The sequence below is a fragment of the Andrena cerasifolii genome, chromosome 2 (assembly GCF_050908995.1).
Source record: "Andrena cerasifolii isolate SP2316 chromosome 2, iyAndCera1_principal, whole genome shotgun sequence".
NCBI classification, from domain to species: domain Eukaryota; kingdom Metazoa; phylum Arthropoda; class Insecta; order Hymenoptera; family Andrenidae; genus Andrena; species Andrena cerasifolii.
Genome location: NC_135119.1, coordinates 20,070,874 through 20,092,762, shown reverse-complemented (window position 1 = coordinate 20,092,762; position 21,889 = coordinate 20,070,874). Strand labels below are relative to the sequence as shown.

Here is a 21,889-nt window from a genome sequence, read left to right as displayed (position 1 = left end):
ATTGCCGTGTAATCTATGACACCGCGCACTTTAATGCGCCCCTTAATTGAGAATCTTGCTCCGCGCGCAAGTTATCGTTTCGCGTTCAATGAATTTTCCGCTGCCCCATCGCGGTTCTAATTGGTGATGGATGATGGAGTTACTAGACGTGAAGAAACGTGGTTCTAGATAATAGCTTTATTTAGTGTATCCATTCGAGTGCAGTAGCTGGAAGAAAGCTACCAAAAAGAGGTCAGTTTATGAAAGTGGTATGAAAGTTAACGTTTTTCTATGCCCTTTCTTGTTTCCACAAAACTTTTCGCAGAACAGAAATTAATAGGTAATTGCAAAGAGAAGAATAGTAATTTTAAATTCTTCAGACTAACAAGGGAACATCCCGAACCCGGAAATTCAAAAAATTCCGAAACTTGGTGAATATGTAGGGAATTTCCCCCTGATTACAACGCAATTTTTGTTTGCAAATTCACTCTAAGGGGGTGTAATTGACCCCTGAAAATTCGGTTATTTTCCGATTTTCTGTTATAACTCGCGAACTGTAAAATAATTTTCTTACCAAATGATAGATCTAATCAAAAGAAGTAACTTTTGTCTTAAAACTTTTTCTCTATCTCTTACATTTCGCGAGTTATAAAACAAAATCGGAAAATAGCCGAATTTTCGGGGGTTAATTTCAGCCCCTTCGAGTGAATTTGAGCAGCAAACAAAAATTTCGTTGTAATCAGGAGGAAATCCCCTACATATTGACAAAGTTTCAGAATTTTTTGAATTTTCGGGTTCAGGATCTTCCCTTGTGAGACCTTGAATTAACGAAAATTCGCATTATCGAGATCCTATTGTGTATGAAGCTTGTGGTAGACTTATATCTGCCGAACGATCTAAAAGTCTTTAAATCGTTATCGCTAATTAAGTCGAATAGTCACACTGTCCCGATCGCGCACAAGCTGCGCCGTGTTTGAACACGCAAAAATCGAAAATAGACCGGAACGCGTCATTAGGTGGCGGTCCTTGTTCAGAGGCGTCGTTCCTTTAGCTCCGGCCGCCTATGCGCGAGGTCGGAATCGGAATAACGAGCCATCCGGTCGCACCGCCACATCAATCTGCACTGGGTTACGTTTTGACGAATCGCGGCATCGCGACGCGCGACGTCTTTATAGAGGCACCTTCTGGCGCGGCGCCAGCGCCACGCGTCGACGCAGAGCACCGCGACGGACGCGAGAAACTCATCCAACCCGTGTCAGCCGATTATTTTTCGCGGGCTTTAGAAATGAAACACAGCGACTGGTGTCCCGCGCGAAGATTTACGGGCCACATTTGTATCCGGCTATCGCGCGCTAGGTGGAGCGATCGATGCCGCTGGATCTCAAAATAAATCACGGCTGGAGGATCCGCGGGAATGAATGGAGCTGTAAAAATTAATTATCACGCAACCTGGGCCACCGTACTGTGAAAGCCGGGTAAGCATAGGGAAAACGGTCCAAGCACCAATTTTAGTATTTATGTATACCAAATAATGTGTTTTGCCTAAAAAAACACTTAGAGAAATTTCAGATCTTTACCGCCTTTCGTTAGAGTGATATGGAGCGAAACAAACCCCCAAGAAATTAATTCCTGTATTTCCACCCTTAATGATTGATATGCAATTTCGAAGAAAGTATATGTGGTAGAGCTAAAAAGTACCTACTACCTACATTTTGAAGCATTCGAATTTCTTACGCAGTTGTTGAGAAAAAAAATGGTAAATTTTGGGGTTGTTATCCCCATATCACCCTAACGAGAGGGGGTAGAAATCTGAAATTTCTCTCGATGGTTTTTAGACTAAGAACATTATTTGGTATATATTATATAAATACTAAAATTGATGCTGGGGACATTTTCCTTGTGCCTAGCCGGCTAGACCCTTTGTATCGTTAGGACTGTATAGTGGCAGGGGCGTCAGTGAAGTGTTTGATGCGGATGTTAGCTAGGATTGGAAAGGATAATGCTATTTCAGGTGGATTGAAATTTTGGGGAATGATCTTTTGCATTTTTGAAAGGACAACAGCATTGTTGTATTTATACAGTACTGTTAAGGGCTGCACACACGTTGAGATCTATATCGATACATGTTGCAAGTGTCACTATAACGATACTAGTCTCAATGTGTATTTGCCTGTCTCGGTATCAGCTGGTAACGTCGTCTGTAGTAATGTCCTGAAACGTCGATACCTCGATGGTGCAACTGATACGGATACCTACAATTGCGGACCTTCAGTGTCGGATTCAACAGGGCGGCTGATGAGCCTGCACAGAAGGCCCCCGTAGGGCCCCATCTCCAAAAAAATATGATTAGGTATACGTATCCAACCATTACAATTTTTTCGTACTACTACACTTGGCCCGTTTTTAGTAAACTACCTCTTCATTTCACCCCGACACTGGGCCCCTCAGAAGGGCTGCCACATAGGCGTTTTTTCTTAAATCCGCCACTGAGGATCTCGTAGCAAGAGGGGTTCAGTTCCATTTTTGAGTGTTTGTATTATCTTTGTCGATACAGATCTCAATGTGTATGAGGCTCTTTAAAGATCAGTGGCTGAGAGGTCTGTTGAGTTTGTACCTTTGAAGAAGGAAACTCGACGTTTCAGTAGCCGTCCAGTAGGTAACAGAATTGAGGAAGTCGCGTGGGGTATGTACGTAGTTATTCCTCGAATTACTGAAGATGCAATGAAATTGCAGCTACTTCGTAGCTAGATCCATTACTTATCGAATATTCATTTTGACGTCATCCATTAGTTCTTGATACATGGAGCTCCTGAAATACCAGGCATTCTTCGCCATACAATGATCATTCAAGGAACTCCATTGACTTAGGTACAGACTACCGAAGAATATTTCCCGACCACTCTACCTATGCACATTTCTTACAACTTTCTTATTCCCCCGTCGCGAGGTCTATTAACCACTTAAATACCTCCCAACCCCCAGGTCCCAGGCATCCACCATTAAACTCAAGCAAATCACAGTCGCTGTTCCCTCGATGACCGTAGAAATCGCGGTAACTGATTCCAAGCTGTCGCGTGTTCTCCCGTGAATTCGGCATCGACATCCCTCTCGTGTTCCGTCAGAGCCTCGGCTCGCATAGAATTGAATCCTACCTTTCCCTGGCTGCCCTCCTGCCGCCCCCTCTTTGCGGGCCCGCGGCATCGGCACAGTAGAAAGCCGGCCGTAGGACGCTCGACACTCTGTTTCTTTAATTGCGTTAATAAATAAAGGACAGTCGGCTGAGGCCGGCGGGGCCGGCGGTCCGGGAGGAGTTGGGACAGGAGGGGGATAGAGAGAAGAAAGAGAAACGAGGGAGGCGCAGCGGCCGGGAAAGAGGGAGCGTGGGGTCCTGGTGGAAGGGCGAAGGACGCGGAACGAAGGACGAAGGTGTGCGGAGGCCGGTTCCCGCCGCTATCTCGCATCTTCCCCCCCCGTAAGCAAATCGCAATATTTAACGCGACAGTTAGTCAATCTTTCTTTGATACGTGTGTAGGAGGATGACGCCGCGGCGCACGGCCAATCCGCGGCCAACTATGGTCGGAACCCCCCGCGTCAGCCAGAAAGTATATTTTACACGTTCGTCGGCAACGAGAACTCTCCTCCGCTCCCTTCACCCCCGCTTTCGCCATCCTTCCATTCGACATTCCACGCGTGGGAAACAATGCGGCCCCATGGCTTCTTTATGCTCGAAGTGTCGCGGGTCAGTTGTTACCGGGACGACCCGATACCCAATCGGATTACAGTATCGTTCCGGAGCCCTCTGGGGACAAGGAGATTGCGAGCCGGATTCGAATTTTTGCGTCTTCCGCGCCGACTGCCGCCGAAACGGAAACGAGACGGGAGCTCCTGCGGAGAACGGAGCGGAGACATCGGGCGGGCGTGTTTCTGTGGAAAATGATGATGTGAAGTGGGTTAACGTGGGGCTGTTATTAGGCGCGTGAGGGGATGATCGTTTAAGCAGAATAGTTTTTATTGGTTCGTGGGAAAAATTAATTGGGGTTTGTTTCTCAATGGAAATTAGTCATTTTCTTTTTGTATGTTGCTGAAAGGATCTTGGATATCGCTTATTCGGGTTTAAAGGGTGGTACCTTGCGTCTGAAAGATAGATTTTAGATTTTTAATGGAAAACCTGGAAAATTTGGACATACCGTTAAGGGGTCTCCCTACTTTATTGTTTAAGAGAAAACCTGAAATTATATTAATTAAAAACTTTATGCCTATATTTGCACATATTTAGGCAACGTTTTAAAAAAAATTTAATTAAAAAAAAAACGGTACCTAAAACTTTAAACGCGTTTTTCTCAAAAGTTCCAAAAAATTCTTCGAATTGGTTAGCATAATATATCATAAATTAATCACCCGATTTACTTAAAACTTGGCATATATCTTCAGTAGATTCTCGCTGGTATTAAAACTAAGTCGGTTTTTGCAAAATTAGACTTTTGCTACTTAAAAAACCAACGAATTTTTTGCAGAAATCCATGTCTGTTTTAGACGCTGTTATTTTTTTTTAAATTTTCAATATTTCTCGTTTAATCTATTTCAGGCGATAGCCACACTCCTATAGATTACCCAAATTTTAAAAATTTCTATTTCAGACAACTAGAACGGCTGATTTTATGCTAACAATGCGCATATGATTTTTGTAAGGCGCTCTATTTGAAACACTATAACTCCGGATATAACCACTATTTTTGCATACAATTTTTTTTCTCATATTCTCTAAAGATTGACAAATGAAGCAACAAAGCTGGAAGTAAATATATTTAATGGTTTGGTCTTAAAAAATTCCCAAAGTTCGCATCATTCTCGTCCGCTCAAGGTAGGGAGACCGCTTAAGTGACATTTGTGGGCAGGTGGACCTGTTAACAGGTTATTTCAAGATTAAGTGATGTGAGATACCCAGGTGTGGACGCCTCTACTGGCTTTTGTATTGTTTGCACAAAATAATTATTTTTGTGGAAACTTTTAATGCTTTTAATTTCCAAGAAGCATGTAGCACATTTTCTATCACTCAATCCAAGAATTCTGTAGACGAGTATCCTTTTGGAAACCTCCACTTTCTTCCTACGTGCAGATACAATATAAACACCCCATTCTAAAAAACTCGACACTCAAAACTCTACTTGCACGACATTGAATTTTCAAACTACGACCTTTAGCTGGAACCACCGGGTTCCAGGAACGGTGCAGCGCGCGATAGAGTAGGTACAAGATCGAGAGATCAACCAAAAAAAGAAAGGAAGAAAAATGAAAGGGAATGAGGGATTATCCAAACGATATCAACGCAGACGACACCTGTAACGTTAAATAATAGGAGCTCGTGGTCCCAGGATAAATTAGCGGCCGAGACGCTTTCCATGGGATAGTTAAGAGCGACCGTGGCGGAGATGAGATCGAGGAAGAGCGAGAGGAGGAATTAGAAGTATAAATCGTCGGCTGGCTCGACCTCGTTGGTTCAACCTTCGAATATGTGTGTTTGGATTGGCCAAGGGAGATTCGAGAGAGAAAAAGGAATCCCGGGGACCAAGGGCCCGGAGACTCGCGGGAGGATACACGACAAGCTTCTGGCTTTGGAGTGGTCGCTTGTAAAACAACCGAGCGGTACCTTTCTGTCGCGCGGTTCGATCCCGTGGGATCCGGCTACTCGTTTATCGTGAGCCCACGAAAGAATCGCGTTCTGGCCCGTGGGAAACGATACAAATATTTTAATAAACATTCCGCCGCGGTTCCTCGGGACGGGCCCCCTTCGGCAGAAAATGTTGCGTCGATGGGTCTGTTGATTGGTGAAGACTCAAGGCCATCGATCGCAGATGCATCGCGGAAACTCTATGATTCACCGTCCGAGTATGTTAAGGGGTCATGCTCAGTCATGAGGCCGAAAAAAGGGTGGTCTTTGGAAATTTTTTACTCAAAAGCTATAACACATTTCTCAAGAAATCTTTTTTCCTTTTAAGGATTGCATCTAGTACCGTGCATCGTAATTTTTTCATTTAAAAATATTTATCAATAACTAAGTTATGGTCCATCAATCGAAGGTTCTCTAAAAAAAAGGCTTCTGCGGTGATCACTGCTGCTCGAAAGTGGATCATCTAAAATAAAAAATTCAAAAGAATTTACTTATTATATTGTATTGTCTAGTATTTGAACGAAGGTTTTTTCGAAATATAAATCCTTGAAAGGAAGAAAGATTTTTTGAGAAATGTGTTATAGCTTTTGGGTAAAAAATTTCCAAAACCACCCTTTTTTTAGCCTCCTGACTGAGCACGACCCCTTAAGAGAGTGTCGTGATTTATTTGGGCGTTGATTTCCTTTCGATTTCTGGTCTTCTATCAAACACGACTTGGTCAAGTCTGGTTATATTTACACAGAAAAGAATTTGAAGATGTGTGTATGGATTACTGGTGGCGATCGAATTACTGTTAGGTAGCAACAACAAGGAGGTACTAGATTTTCCTATGCTAGGGAGATTGCATTTCATGCATGGAGAGATTGAGGTTCTTAAGTGAAGAATAGCACGCTAAGTCTTGCCTTTTAAGGGCAAAACGAGGCATGAAAGTAGGATAGCGTGGTATTAAAACAATGTACTTAAATGAACGCGGAATAAGAAGTTAGAAATGCCCGGATAGTTTCGCAAATTTACATAAGCATGTAACGTGAAATTGTAATGACTTAAGTGGAGAAGCGAATAATATGCCTCTTCTTCTATGTTCTCCTAAAATGGTTATGAAAGGCAGTTGTGTATTGAGATGCCCTGACGAAATAATCTTCACTGGATCAAACGTGTAGCGTGTTACTAGCGATGTTCCTTTCTTTCCAGAAAATATATCTCCCATGTCCATGAGGAACTTCCCCGCTTCCTTCTGGAACAGCCAGCACCCTGGCGAGGTCTACGAGTACCCAACGGACCCATGGCATCCACATTATACACAATACCACCACAGGTGAGACTGCTACGATTCCTTATGCCATCTTTCCAAATCTTCATGCTATGGAAATGTTAACCTTAATCTCACTTTCCTCACTGCTTTAGAAGTTAGTCCTATTCGTTTCCAAGTATTGTCTCGAAAGCATTAACAGTCTCAAAAGATCAATCAAAACTAAACTTCTCCTTTCTCCAGGAAAATGAACATTTTTCCATTAGCTTACAAGTTTCAGCATCTTCTTACAACAGTGACTCAAAGAGACTGCTTCGAACTACCAATAGTAATACTTCAGTACCCAGTGGCGGATTTAACAGGCGGCCGATGAGCTCTTTCCGTTTGGGCCCCTGCCCAGAAGGCCCTCCAGGGCCCATCTTCAAGTTATGATTTTATCCAAACACCATACTTTTATTTTCTTTACTACTAAGCTTAACTAGATTTAATATACTACCTTTTCTTGTCCCCGAAAATGGTCCTCTCAGAATCTTCACCAGCTGGGCCTTTTTCCTTAAGTCCGCCACTGTAGGTCCACTTATGATAAAACACTCACTCATCAGAAATAGTTATTCACCGTTCGTGAATAATTTTGTTTATAAAAAACGAAAGCCCCGATAAAAATAGGGTTACAGACAGGGGAGTCAAGCAGACCAATTTGTTATTTGCTCCTACATCAAAATACTTGCTCCAGCTTCGCTCCTGCTCCGCTCCAGCTGCTTTTTTTTAAAACAAAAATTCCTTTAATACTTTCAAACAGTGATCTTTCATTTGCAACAAAGCCAATCTTTCTAGCTTTTCATTTTGATGTAGAAAAAAATTCATAAAGAATCCTTAATTTTCGGGCAAAGAAAGTATTACGCTCCCTTAACACCAGGCTGCGCGTCCCTGCGATATATGTTTCCAATGATGAAAACTTGAGAATTGGTATTTATTAAAAACATTTCATGCATCTGCTCTTATAAAATGAAAGAAAATTCAAATAATAAAATAAAAATTCGGAGCAGTGGAGCAGTAAAAAATTTTCTGTGCCCCGGTTTCGCTCCTGCTCCAAGCTCCGCTCCAACGCTCCGGTTACAGAACCATCTATGACTGGTATTCATAGTTGCTACTTATTCTTAAGCAAATGCTTAAGCACGCGGCATCCTCTACTAACCTAGTGGCTAGTAAAGGATGCCGAATGCCTAAGCATTTGCTTAAGACTAAGTAGCGACTATGGATACCGGCCTATATCACCCAAGTCTGTACGTAAAAAAGAAGTAACAAAAGCCTACGCGCAATTGTACACCCCAAAGCCAACTCCAGCCAGGAGCTACATTCATACAGCCCTTTTTTCATTATTCCACCTTGTTCGATTCATCCCCGAAATTATGCCCACTAATAAGAAAACGGCCCCGCGCGTGGATGCACTACCAGCGCTGGTTATCGCCAATCAGGCAGCCGAGTTCTCCCAAGGAATCCGCGCGACTCTTCGAACGTCGGCGCGCTCCATTTTAAATTCGGCACGGTTTCACGCTCGAAGCTCAGCGGTTCGCGCGGGAACCAGGCCATGATAAATCGGCGAGATCCTCGAGTGCGCCGTCCGTTCAATTAACGGGCGTTAATGCGGCCGATGCTTCACGCATTCCGAAGATCCACCTCCGGCAGGCGCGACACGCTCATTACGCGATAGCCTGCCGGGATAAACCGTCGGAAATGAATGTCGCGGCGCGCGCGAGACGAGAAACAGGCGGGACGGAGGAGTAGGAGGCTGTGTGAAGGGGGCGAAGGGAAGGAAATGGGAGAAAAATCGGGCGAAATCGAGGAAAGAGACATGGAGGGCTGGCGCGGAGCACGCGCGAGAATGAGAAGGCAGATTAAATGGAGGAGGGTGGGCGAAGGGGGAGAAGGATCGGAGGCAAAGAGAAAACGAGACGTGAAAAATACAGAAAACCGTCGGGAGCAGGTACCCCTGCTGGAAAGATCTTTAGCGCTGATCTCGCGTCGGCCGCCGTATAAATTACCAGTCTGTCACCGTTCTTGAGAGGAGGCACGGATATCGAGAATTCTTTTCCCTCCTTCTCTGTCTCTCTCGTTTCTACCCACCTTTTCTTTCTATCATCTCTCCGTGTTCTTTCTCCTCCTCTTTCATTCGCCTATTTCCCTTCGCGCGGTCCCTGGTCTATTCGTTTCGTAGGCTACACTCCTACGTCCTGCTCCTGGTCCCGACGATCGAGCACAGAATTAAGAGGCGGACGGTTTGTTACAGGGCTGTGCACGATTATCACCACCATAATATGGCGGCCGTGACGAGTTACGGTGGCCTGTTGTTGGGTGGTGCACGGGGACTCGGCCACCATACGTCCCATCATGCGGCGCACCACGCGCACGCCGCGGCAGCCTACAAGGACTGGACGTCGGCGACGCCGTCGCAGTCGCTCGTCGACGCTTCATCCGCACCCCCCTACGCTCACGGCCCTTACCCACCCCTCTCTGGTGAGTAGAACCGCTAGGGTTACTTTAGCACGTAGTCGCGGATATTGAATGGTGGTTGTTTCGATGCAAAGCGGCTCTCAGGTTCTGGCTCACTGTGGTGGGACGAAAGGTTGAAATTAATGTGTTCTTTAGGTGCGCACGATCGACGTTGGTGCCAGACTTCGTGTATTCGTGCGTTGGTCCTTTCGGTCCTCCTTTAATTACCATTCTACGCACCAAACTTCTCGCCGCGTTAAACTCACGGGGCCCTGAAACGGGGCAACGTAGTCATGGAAGCAAGGATCAAGGTTTGCTGTATAAGTAGTTGCGTTTGTAGTTTACTGCAGTTGTCTGGAGATCGGTCTCGAATTCTTCCTCGGCTTCGTCGACTTCGTTCTACTTCTCTAGAAGGGGCAGGCTTTCCCTGTCTTATATAATTCGACGGGGGAGCCGCGGGGGTTAGAGAAAGGAGCGGCCCTTTTTGCAAAGACGTGTCCCGAGCACCTCCGCCGACCGGAGAGAAATGTTTTACGGCCGAGCCGTGGCTTTTTGTCGTCGGCATCGATGATTTCGGTGGGAGAGAACAACGAAGAAACGCCGTCCCGAACGTGGCAGCGCTATATCGGCCCGCGGCCCCCATTAAGCTCTTATTAATTGCGAGCATCTGAGGGGCCGACCGACCTTTCTTGCGCTACCTGCGCGCCATTCTGCCTCCGCTCGCTCTGCCGCTCCTCGGCCTTCCAACTTTGATGTCGAGTCGATCCTCCTCCGACGAGATTTATCATGTAAATCGCGAATAAAAAGCCACGCGTACCCTTTCTCTTGTAAACGGGACGCTGGTGCGCCTCTCCTTTTTTCCACGGTTCCGGGAGCGCTCGAGGATCGCAGGGGATCGCGTCACTATCGATCGCTTGATCTCTGTCGAGACGCTAGCCGGAGGGGAGCAAATTGAGCATCGGGGATCCTATTGAATCGTCTGGCGAACGTGTGAAAATGGAACCTTCGGGGGTCAAAGACAGTGCTAGATGTTGTAGCCGTTGCTTGGTGTAGGTGATATTGTGGAAATATGTTGGAGGTAGAAATATTGCGAAGCGTAAGTAATAGCAGTTGAGGTTGAAGACAGTAGTAGGTACATTTGGGGGTTGAGAATTTGGAGGCTATATAATTTTTTAGCGTCCTACACTAGCGGACAAAGAAGTCACCACTTTTTATTACCACTATTATGCACTGCGCAGAAAGAAGACCCCTGGCAGGCGATGCAGTCCGCCGCTAGCCCCGCCTGAACCCCTGTCTGTGTGCATAGTATTAAGTAGATGTTGGGGTTTTTTCACCCTCCTTCTGGTTAGTTTTTTTTCCCCTCTCAGCTTAAGTTTCTTCAGTCTACTGTGGAACTAGACGTGCAATTCTTTTTTAAAATTTACCGATACCAAATTGTATTACCTAAGAATTTATACCGTTACAGTGCTGCTAAGCGTTTCCACCATTTGGAACAATTAGTCATCTAGTTCATATAAGATTAGATTGTTAGGTATTTCTTTTTATAATGTTTGTTAACACCTTTTATTATGTTGAATGTACAATATTCCTGTTAATAAACATTTTTTTTAAAAAAAAGTATTAAGTAGATGCGACCGGTTCCGCCAATAACAAAAATACGTGCGCCCCGTAACGACGAGTGAAGTAACACTCTTAAACTTCTTTACTCTTCAGTATGCCCAATTAGGTGACAAAAACCAATCGCCTCAGCGGCGAACTGCACCGCCTGCCAGGGGCCTTCTTTCCGCGCAGTAATAGTACCTACTGTTAAAGGTGCCGTTCTGCATTTCATCGCTTCCATCAGCGCCATCGACCTTGATTAAATGGGCTAACACGGCCTCAGCTAGGCTTCTCAAAGACTCGAGAGGACTGGGGGGGTACAAGTGTCAGCACTTCCGTTCAAATCTCCCGCGCATCCCATTGTCCGGGTCCTGTGAGCCGTTGAGGAAGCGCCAGAAGCCCCTGAGAACCGGGGGAATACCGTAAAGATAAAGCTGAGGCGCGGAAGTTCCTAAACGTGCCGGAACGCTGCACCAGAAGCTAAAGACGTGTCGGATGAAATCGCGTGAGACTGGCTTCGGGGTGAAAGCGGAAGGCGTGCTGGCTGCAGCGACGTGCAGACAGATGGGAGTGGTCTCTGCAATCACCGATGGGCGTGGTGTTTTCACGGCATGCTGCAGCTGCACCCTGCGTTGCAACTAGCGTGCGCTGCATTTGCGTTTCGAGAGAGAAGAGGCGAGCGGCGTCACGGCAAATCCGTTTGCGAGTAGGTCGCGGGAATTTTGCGAAATCACGGAAACCAATCGACATAGTAGATTTCAATGCGTACATTTTTAATTAATTGCGGTGAAATCAGCTGACTTATTAGAGGGAGGACGATAGATTCTGCCGTGAATAATATACAGCGTGTTTGTGAAATTAACGCTTGAACTGCAGTACTGCGAGCAGGGCGGCTGAACACAGTGCACAATTTGGCGCACAAGTGCTCGGTGCACTTGGAACTAAATAATTGTAAGCGAGGGTTGCGCAGGGAACTAATATTTGGCTCGATGTCACCATTTGTTTATTACAGGTGACATTGCTTAATATGTTTGCGAGGGGTTGTTTGTCATGACGAATACGATTGGGTAGGTGTTTATTGTTTAAGAAAAAGATTATAGGACGTTCTCAGAGTCTAGTTTAGCTACGAGATTTGTATAAATATTTCGTACGCTACTGTGTTCAAGTGTGAGCATGATTTTTCATCTAATACAACGAAAAACTGTTCAGTTTTCTATATTCTGAAATGACAGGTATATTTTTGGATGTGGCAGGTACACAGGGATTGACAATCTCCCTATAGAAAGGGAGAGGACGCGGTCTGCCACGGTTTGGTTCCATGTATGGCGAATTCAAGGGTTGGAAATCGATACCAGAGCCTCGCACTCTCATCCCTTTCGCTGCTACCGATTCCATGCGCCATGAGTTCAACCCTCTTTCAGTAGCCATTTTGATTATTTCAATTTGACAATTTATTACAAGCGAGATTCCGTTCACGCTTCATCCCTTCTACTTTGTTCCTTCATCACTCCATTTACTAAAAGCCACCAGAAAATATTCTTCTACTAAAACAGCAGGGGAACTGCTGAGAATAAATAATCCTAACCAGAATTTTACGGAGTCCCAAAACCAGTGCCAAAATAAAACAAAAGTTCAAATATTTATCTACTTTAAAAGTCCGTAAGAAATGTTATTTCCACAGAAACTTTCGTGCTGAATATAACATACTTTCAATTTCGAGAAAAATTTGAAACGTTCGCGAGATCCGCGCCGAAAGTCCCGCGGACCGTGCTCCCAGTGAAAGTCCCCGAAAACGTGCATATATCGACGCTGCGGGCGGGGGAACTCCCGTGAACGAATGAGCAGGGGATTTAGGGCCAATTTAGGAAACGCTCGCGTTCGCACGCGCGCGCCTTGCTTTATGGCGCAGATTGAGAGTTGGTTCGCGGATCGGACCGACCAAACGAGTTTTCAAGAATTTACTTGCCGGAATGCCGGCAACGCTCACTATTCTAACTGGCGTGTGCTACCGTAAGGGACGCCTGGTGCACGCTCGCCGGTTCCGAGTAGTCGCGACCTCGTCGTCAAACATCGATTCTGGAAATTAATGAATAAATAAGGAAGGACTTGCGTCCCCGGCGGTTTTCTCGTTTCGAGGGATCACCGATTCTGTGATTCCGGAGAGATGCTCGCTGAAAAACCAAGCCGCCGTGCGCCGTGCTCCAGATTTCTGTAAATTTTATTCCGGGGCTGCAGAAGGGACGCTAATTTTCGGTGCTTCGAGAGATCTCGCGATCGACTCCCTGTTTTTCTGGATAACCCCGGGTTAAAACAGCTGGTTGGTTCTTGCAAATCGAGCTGCCAGAGGATTTTCTTTTGCAGATTAGGTAGGGTAGAAGACATTCTCCGGGGTTCGTTTTAATTTCAGACTTCTGGGGTAGCTTTAGATTTTCTCTCTTCTTTCTATTCTTTGTGTTCTTAAATCTTGTTTTTCCGTGTAGATTTTATTTAGAATAAGTTATTCTTGATTTTGAATTCCATTAAGAGGACTATTAGCCAGTCGTTTTCCGTGAAAGAAACACTTTCTTTTTAATGTAATTTGTAAGAAAATGAAAGCAAATCCAGATGTATCTTTTTTACCCAATGTTTATTATTATCATAGAGATTGAAAAAAAAATTGGTATGAAATAAACATGTGCTTTGAAAATGGCAGTGCTGACTGGTAAACATTTTAACTGTAAACTTAATTCTGTAGTTTTCAGGTAATATTGGTTTTAAAAAGTGAGGGAATCCAATTTCAAGCTGCGATTCTTGTTTGTTACATCCGTAGGTTACCGCGGGACCAATAAAAGCTAAAATTAAAACAGAATTATTAAATTGGTGGCCGAAAAACAGCGATTATTTCAAGAAAAAATCAATCGCGTTTGTACGCTATTAAAAATCCGCGACTTTTTAATTTTTTTATGAAAATCTCGAATTTTTACTGACCATATCAGAGGTTTGGCGGGAAATGGCACATGTTTTACACATCCTGTAATTTTTTCAAGTCGATCTGAACCTCCGTTCAGTCGCAACTAGGCGCAAACCAAGAGAAAAAAGATTCGAGAAAAACGCGTTTATAGTTTCTCGACCTTTTTAGCTGCTAAATCAACAATTTTACGAATTTTAATATAAGCCAAGCGGCATTTCATTCAGAAAAGATAGCACTTTCGGAAAATCCAATAAAAATAATTGATTTTTTGATTGCCTAGTCCCCTTAATTGAATACTGATCTTATCAATTTATTTCTTGCGTAGCCATGATCACAAAAAAGTTTAAAAGTCGTATTCTTATATAAATAGGTACCTATACATGTGACATTAATGAAAGACTTTAGGTACTTGTTTCGTTGGTGTGCTCTATCCTAAACAATTTCCTGACTTGAGGCGACAAAGGGATGTTATGTACAATCAGTCCCGAAACATAAACAGACACCACTGAAGATCACAAAAATTTGATTCTTTGATCCTCCATTGATGACACGTATTTTCTTCAACATCCATGAAACAACACTTAAACAGGTGCATACGCACTTAACACAGTTGTGTGAATGACGGTACCTAAATTCAGTGACGAATTTACGAAAAAAGGCCCAGGTGGCAAAGGTTCTGAGGGCCCCATTTGGGAGGCGGGAAAGTGAAGAAGTAGTTTACTAAAAACGGGTTAAGTGTAGTAGTACAGAAAACAAATATAGTGTTTGATTAAAATCATCATTTCTTTTCTCTGGTCAGGGGCCCATTTTTCGGGAAAATGAAGAGGAGGTTTACTAAAAACGGGCCAAGTGTAATATTGCGAAGACAAAATCTAGTGTTTGGATACCTATACCTTATCATAATTTTATTTTGGTCATGCAGGGCCCTGAGTGGGCCTTCTGTGCAGGGGCCCAGGCGACAACTGCTCCTGAGCCGCCGTGTAAAATCCGCCACTGCCTACATTCTTCATCATCCTGCTACCATTATAGACCTTTTTTTAACGTTACCCTTTAAAACAACTTGATCCCCTCATAAAATACTTAAAATCCATCGAAGAGTTCACTTCGTATCACAACAAACCCAAAGATGTCTACCTTCCAGCCGAACGAAAAGGTACCCGATCACGCCCCCAATCGCCGCGCTACACTTAGAAATCCTCCCGCTTCTGTCGCCGATAAAACCGACCACCTCGGCGAGCGTCGAGACTCTTAACGAGTCCTCGAAAGGACTTACTCGCCGTTCGAAGGGTGAGACGGTAATTTCGGTGCGAATCGTCCCAGCGAAGCGTCTTCGAATCTGAAGTGCCGCCATTAGAACGCCGCTTGGCACCCCGATTAGGCCGCGGCACGGTGTCCCGAGCCCCTCCCCCACCCCCCTGGTAATTATATAATTGCGTAAAATTAACTCGGCCGGCATAAATTGGCTGCCGTTTAAGCGCGATTAAGAGAAATAAATCGCAATTACCGGGTGACGTCCGACGACGCCGGGCACTCTAAATGGTCATGGCGCACCGCGTGACGGTTTCTGTCGGCGGTTTTATGCCTCCCGTTACTCCCCCGTCCTCCCTCCCCCGCTGCCTTCGCCTCACGGCTGTCTATTGCCTCTGGGAAATCATTAATGTAATTGCCCGTCACCGGCTGGTATCGACAAATTCGACGCGTCCGCACGGATGATTTATGCCGCGACGGAAGTCGCCATCGCGGTCCCTCAGGGTCTTCCTTCTTCCTCGTTTCATTTATTGCTTCCTTGATACCCGCCGTTTTTTTTTTGTTCTTTTCGTTGATGGAATTGATCGATAAAATGGCGACGATGGGAAGGATTTTGATAGAGGTAGTTTTTTTTTATAGTACGTAAGTGAAATGTTCTTTTCTGAGTAAACGTCGAGTTTGATATTCATTTGGGACGGAAATGGTAATTACGCGTTCTCTGTGTTCTCACGGTATACGGGGTTGCGGGAATCGATTGCAGTTGAGGTCCTTACAGCTAGGGCTGGGACTATTCGAATAATTTAATACTTGAATATTTTACAAGTATTCGAATGCTACGAATAAACTTCGAATATTTGAGTATTCGAATATTTTACAAGTATTCGATTCCTACGAATAAACTTCGAATATTTGAGTATTCGAATGTTATTATTCGAATACTATTCGAATAGTATGGTGTGAAGTGGGTCAAAATTAGCTTACAAGATTTCACCCTGACAAATGAACCTAAAGAACTTGATTTATAATTCACACCATACATCAGTATTCGAATACTTAAATATTCGAATAGTATTCCGTGTAACTGAAGTATTCGAATAGTATTCCGTGTAACTGAAGTATTCGAATAGTATTCCGTGTAACTGAAGTATTCGAATAGTATTCCGTGTAACTGAAGTATTCGAATAGTATTCCGTGTAACTGAAGTATTCGAATAGTATTCCGTGTAACTGAAGTATTCGAATATTCGAATACCGAAAAATTCGACAAATAGTTCTAGCCCTACTTGCAGCAAGAAGGGTGCAGCTCCGTTTCTACCAACTTCAATTAAATTAGAAAAAACTGTTTATAAAATTACTGCTTTGACTTGGTAGTGAAAAGGGAACACTAATTGAAAAATATATATTTTCACACAATAAGTAGTAGTTATTGAGTCGATGAGTTTTTAGCTCTATTTGTGGCGAATTTTTCAAATCTGGAGCTGTTCATAACAAAAATATGGCGCAAAATAGTAATGGGTGCAGGTTCAATATTTGCAATAAATCGCTCATTTGTTATGCGATTTGCATCAAACGTGCATCAATTTTTTTACACATATTACACGCCATAACTCAAAAACTGCCAAAAATGGAGCTGCACCCCTCTTGCTGCAAGGTTCTCAATTCAAGGACTAGAAATCTGATGGAAGTATAGCAAATCTCGAAATCAGTATTTCGTTCAACCTCGTTTCCACAAAATTCAACGAAATGAACATACTTGGAGTACAAGGGGTTGAAAGCAAGAAGGCATGCCATACCGTCAAGGACCTAATTCCTGATCAGTTTAGGAAAATAAACCAAATAATAAGCTTATTATGATACAAATTTATTCTAATGTGAAATTCTATTTTGAAATTTCTACGCAAAATTTGATAGCTCACAGTAAAACGCGTGAAGGTGATCAGAAACTGCTCCCTTTGCATTTGTCACTTTCAAAGTTAAATTATAAAATAATTATTATTATGTGTGCACTTTTTTAAATACCAAATTAAAGATAAAACATAGATTTACTGAAATAACAAAAAATCTTTCAAATTAGGTTAAGTTTTCCCTTTACACGTTTAAAACCCGCGGTACTTACTCTTAAGTGATCAGGAACTGGGTCCTTGACGGTAATGTTCCTTGGATATAATTTCTTGGAGGGGAAATTATTAAACAGTGTTTGATAATAGTTCGTGAATAAAATTCTGTACTACTTTTTGCTTTTATTAAGTAACTTTGGTATAATCGCACTGGTGGATGTTCTCTCAATCTCACAAGGTACTACTTTGCATTTACGATCCTGGAATAGTGAAAGATTCCACACACTGCAACTTCTGTTCTGCAAGTAGACTTATAAACTACTGTCACTAATATTAAAATGAAATTTGTCGATCAACGAAATAGAGCTTGAAGTTTATCGAATTTCAATAATCATCATCAAGAGGGAAAACTTTCTTCGAACTTTCGATCCCCTTAATCCTGGCACCAGGTTCAATAAAAACACATTACTTTGCACCTCTGTTAATACTGTTGCATGGGAAAATCAAGCCTAACTGCTTCAACAGTCGGAAATTACAAAACAATTTATCAGTGCTTACAGTGATCCGATTCAAGTGCGCTGAGTAATTTGCAGAAATCGAATCCACCGCATCGATCGATAAGTACAAGACGAGCAATTACGTTGTCTGGTTTTCATGAGCATTTCGCGAAACGCTGTTGCCAGACATTTCCCCGAACAGGAAGTTGAAAAGTCACGGAAGAATGCGCGGCGGCAACGAAGAAATCGCGCAGCAACGTTCAACACGGCAAAACTGGGCCCGAGGATGTTAATTTAATGCTGTTCGCGTACTTTTATCTTTCCCCGGTGAGCATTAATTCCCAGCGGCCGCGAACAGAGACGAATTTACGAGCGAGATTCGTTATCCGAACCGGAAGAGCGACGAACTGGGATCGCGAAATCTATTGCTTCCGAACACGCAGCCGCCACGACGTCGCGAACCTTGAACAGCTTAAATCAAACGCGAGATCCCCCCCTGCGAATGCAAAATTGAATTCCGTCCACGGTATTTTGTCAAACGATCCTGCTGATTACGAGTGAAATATGCTACTACCAAGTTACAGCCACTTCAGTGAAGTTAGTTTTCGTTCTGCGGCACAGTAGAAGAGCAGAAACAAACACAGTGGAAGTTTTGATGTTCACGTTGAACCTACTGAATGGAATTCGTTCTGATTTATTAAAGAATCAACGTTCTGAGAATGGATTTTGTCCTTGTTATCGATAGGATAATAATCGAAGTACTACTTATAGTGAGCAATCATTGCGACCAATTGCTCCGTTTAATAGTACTGTTTATAAAGCTTTTTTTTATATTTCATGGTTGCTTTACTTGTTGCTCAGTTGGGCCAACTGATTAAGTAGACTTACTTTCAAGATTTTAATTTTTAAAGAACAGTAGCTTTACTTTATTTCTAGTAAATCTTTCACAATTTTCTTTTTTAAAGGGTTACTTAATACCGAGTAGGATAATTAATATTGTTTCAAATTTGCTGTACTTATTTTTTGTTTTCTAAGCGTAAAATGGAACTATGGCTTGGTAGGTTTGATAATTGTATAATGTAAGAGTTGTTCTACTGGTTGGTATTTTTTGCAAAGTAAATATCACAAAATTGCGAGATCCGTACTGTGAATAAATAATTTTTTGTCGATTTGAGGGTTGGTAGGTTCCTGCATAACTTGCCCCAGTTATGGAATCGATTGAATTACTTTAATTGACACCTGAAAATTCAGTATAACATATAAACTGTTTCCATGGTGCCCACGAAGAAAACTATTGTGATTGGCGCAAGATTGGCCCTCCATGCGCCGCGTGGTCGCATCCACCGTCCAAGGGTTAACTTACGTAGCACACCCTGCTTTAAAAGAGCCTCTGTTTACAAAACGGACCGGTAGGTCCCGAGGTAGACTATGCAGCCACGTTATCATCCCCGACGCAAGGTCGCCGGTATCGATCGTTCACGTGATCTCGATTACCAACCCCCCTCGCGTCATTGACTAAGGGAGCACCGTCGGTCAAGCGGCCGCCAGCGAAACAAAGAAATGGGCCCAGCCGGTGCTCTCAATATTTCCGGGGGAATTAATTCAGGGAATCTTCGCCATAAATTCTCGCCCGTGTGTGGGGCATTCTACGGAGAATATTCTGGATCCGCGGAGTCGGTGCAGGCCGACGGGGCTTTCTGGCACGCGCCTCGAAAATGGCGTCGCAACGCTGACGTCACGTAATCCACGCTTGTGTACCGCTTCTGCCCGGTCGGTGAGAGCAAAAGGGAAGAGAATGGAAAAGAGGGACACCAGGTTAGCCGGGGATGGCTAGCGAGCCTCGATTGGTCAGCCAGCCGGATGGAGGGAGTGGTCGAAAGCTGGCGGTTATATCGATCTCTCGAAGTCGGCTCGTTCGCGGCCAGGAGACACTCCGCGGCGAACGCGCGTCCTCTTCGTCCTTTCACCTCCGCAGGTCGGACCCGCTCTTCCTCCTCTTCTTTAGAGATCCTTCGTAGAGAGGATTGGGTGTTTGGGTGGTGGATATTGGAAAATAGAGCTCTGATCTCCACTTGCTCCAAAAAGAGGAATGTGGGACATGTCCAGGGGTTGAGCCATCATATTTTCGAGAACTCCTCATGTTCGTGCAATTTTATCACACGGGGGCAAAAGTTAGGGATTAACGTGTGTCGCTAACGGTGCGCGAAGATCTTAAGCGTAGAGGGTGGTAGATTTCATCGAACCATGTGCTTGTACACTTCTGGATTCCTCGCATGAAGCTGTTAATATCCACCGTGCAATCTTTATGATCGGGAAATAGTTCATCAGTAACTCACGTCTTTGTAGATTGTATGTTTCGAAATTCTCTTCTTAAACTGGGCGCAGGTGGTGGTACGAGTTAAGGTACCAAGCAAGATACTTAACTCTAAATCTCTTAATTCTAGATACAGGCACTCTATAGTTTCTTCGTGTAAGCTAAGTCACTCTCATTCAAGTTTAATTCGCTAAGTTATTCTGACTCTGAAGTTAAATTCACCAATATGTAACCTCCAGCAATTACCCATTCTGGAACTCAATATAGAGTATTCGTCGTGAGTTCTACAGTACCTGCTTTGAGAGTCCAGCAAACCAAAGTACTTAGGGGGGTATAGGACTATTGAACGACTGAAATCGACGGTTTCTTCCCGGTTGGATTGCTCAGATACCAAATAATCACCATACGGGCATTTTTCACAGTTTTTTATGCACGCTTTTACGAGTAATGTGAAATAAAAAAATTGTCAGAATGTTGAAAATTATTCAAGTTATTTGAAGCTAAAGATGGTCCCGCGTTGCGCGCAGCTGTAAGCGGTGTACATAGTCCCAGGTGAACCAATCATCTGAAAGCAAAATGCTTTGGGGCGAGTAATTTCTACACTAATAGTAGTAACCGTATGAATTTTTGCTGGGCGAACTTAAAAATTGTAAAAGTTACACACGAATCTATTCTTCCCCACATTTTTATGGGAAAAATCGTCTTTAATCAGTTATAAAATGTTTTACAAACATCCAATGTTGATGCGGAAATTCCACGCGATAGAGAATGGAATTCTACAGCTTCAGTTAAAATTTTATGTGAAAATATTCGTTCGTTCAAGAATTATGATGTACACCGTGTTTGAAAATGTAGTTTCGAGATAAACGGCTTTATAGTGTAGTCCCCTATTACGTTCAGCGCTATAATTTCCGCAATTATTCGAATTTCTTCACGAAACATTGTTGTAAATGTTCACAAAGCATGGCACTTTCAGATTTAATAATAATACAAAAATTAATTTTTCAAGATTTCGATATGTCCTCTACCCCCTTAAGGGCATCCGCCGATCAAATCGTGCGAAAGCATAGGTGACTTTTATAATTTTTTCTAGAAAAAACTATGCAATGCGTGGGTCTACAACTTTCTGCACTTTATTCTGCTACAAATGTAGAGTATAAACCAATTTTTTTATTTCATTTTTGCCCACCCCTGCATCTGATATGCATTGCGCGCTGCATCGTTGTAAAAAAAACTGGCCTGCACTATCGTCACGATAACTTTAGACAGGATCGTCCAAAATCGAAAAACCAAAGATATTCCTTAATTACACATGTGTGGTTATCGCGCTACCCTCAGGCGGTGTTAAGAAACAACTGCGCGATGATTGCCAAATGTTTAAACTATAGGGTCCCTGAAACATGGGTTTCTTCGCACAAAAATGTTTCGTAAAAAACAATTGAGTGTATGAAAATTCGCAATAGAAGGTGGCGCGGAAGCCAGTGTAATTACGAGTAGAATCCCGTTTGAATTTTTCGATTCGGTGAAGAATTGCATTTTTTATCGTGGCGATAGTGCGTGAAAAATTGTTTCGAGAAAAACGTACTTAAAGTTTGGCGCCGAGCGCGGTCGTCTAGTGACGGGGACTTGCCCTATTTTCCATGCGTTTGTTCGATTAAAACAAGAATCGATTCTTTTTTTAGATGAGTAAATGTATTATTGATTAAAAGAAAAATCACATTTCTGTCTATTATACCTGCGTCACAATCCATCTTCAAAAAACACCTATTTTTAAGGCCGTCACACTGTTGATCCCACTGCACTGCCTATAAAATCTGTGCCGTTAGGAATTTCGATCCA

General features: G+C 43.4%; 1 protein-coding gene across 4 annotated transcripts in view; it reads left to right on the top strand.

Annotated features, from left to right (window-relative positions):
* Nucleotides 1-21,889, top strand: part of Vg (transcription factor vestigial) — a 153,056-nt gene that overhangs the window by 93,058 nt on the left and 38,109 nt on the right. For 3 of the 4 annotated variants that reach the window (XM_076830776.1, XM_076830775.1, XM_076830778.1), the window contains exons 4-5: nt 6,839-6,962; nt 9,184-9,410. In XM_076830776.1, coding sequence (XP_076686891.1) covers nt 6,839-6,962; nt 9,184-9,410 — 351 coding nt within the window. The remainder of the gene's footprint in view (nt 1-6,838; nt 6,963-9,183; nt 9,411-21,889) is intronic. The other variant, XM_076830777.1, reaches the window with a different exon arrangement.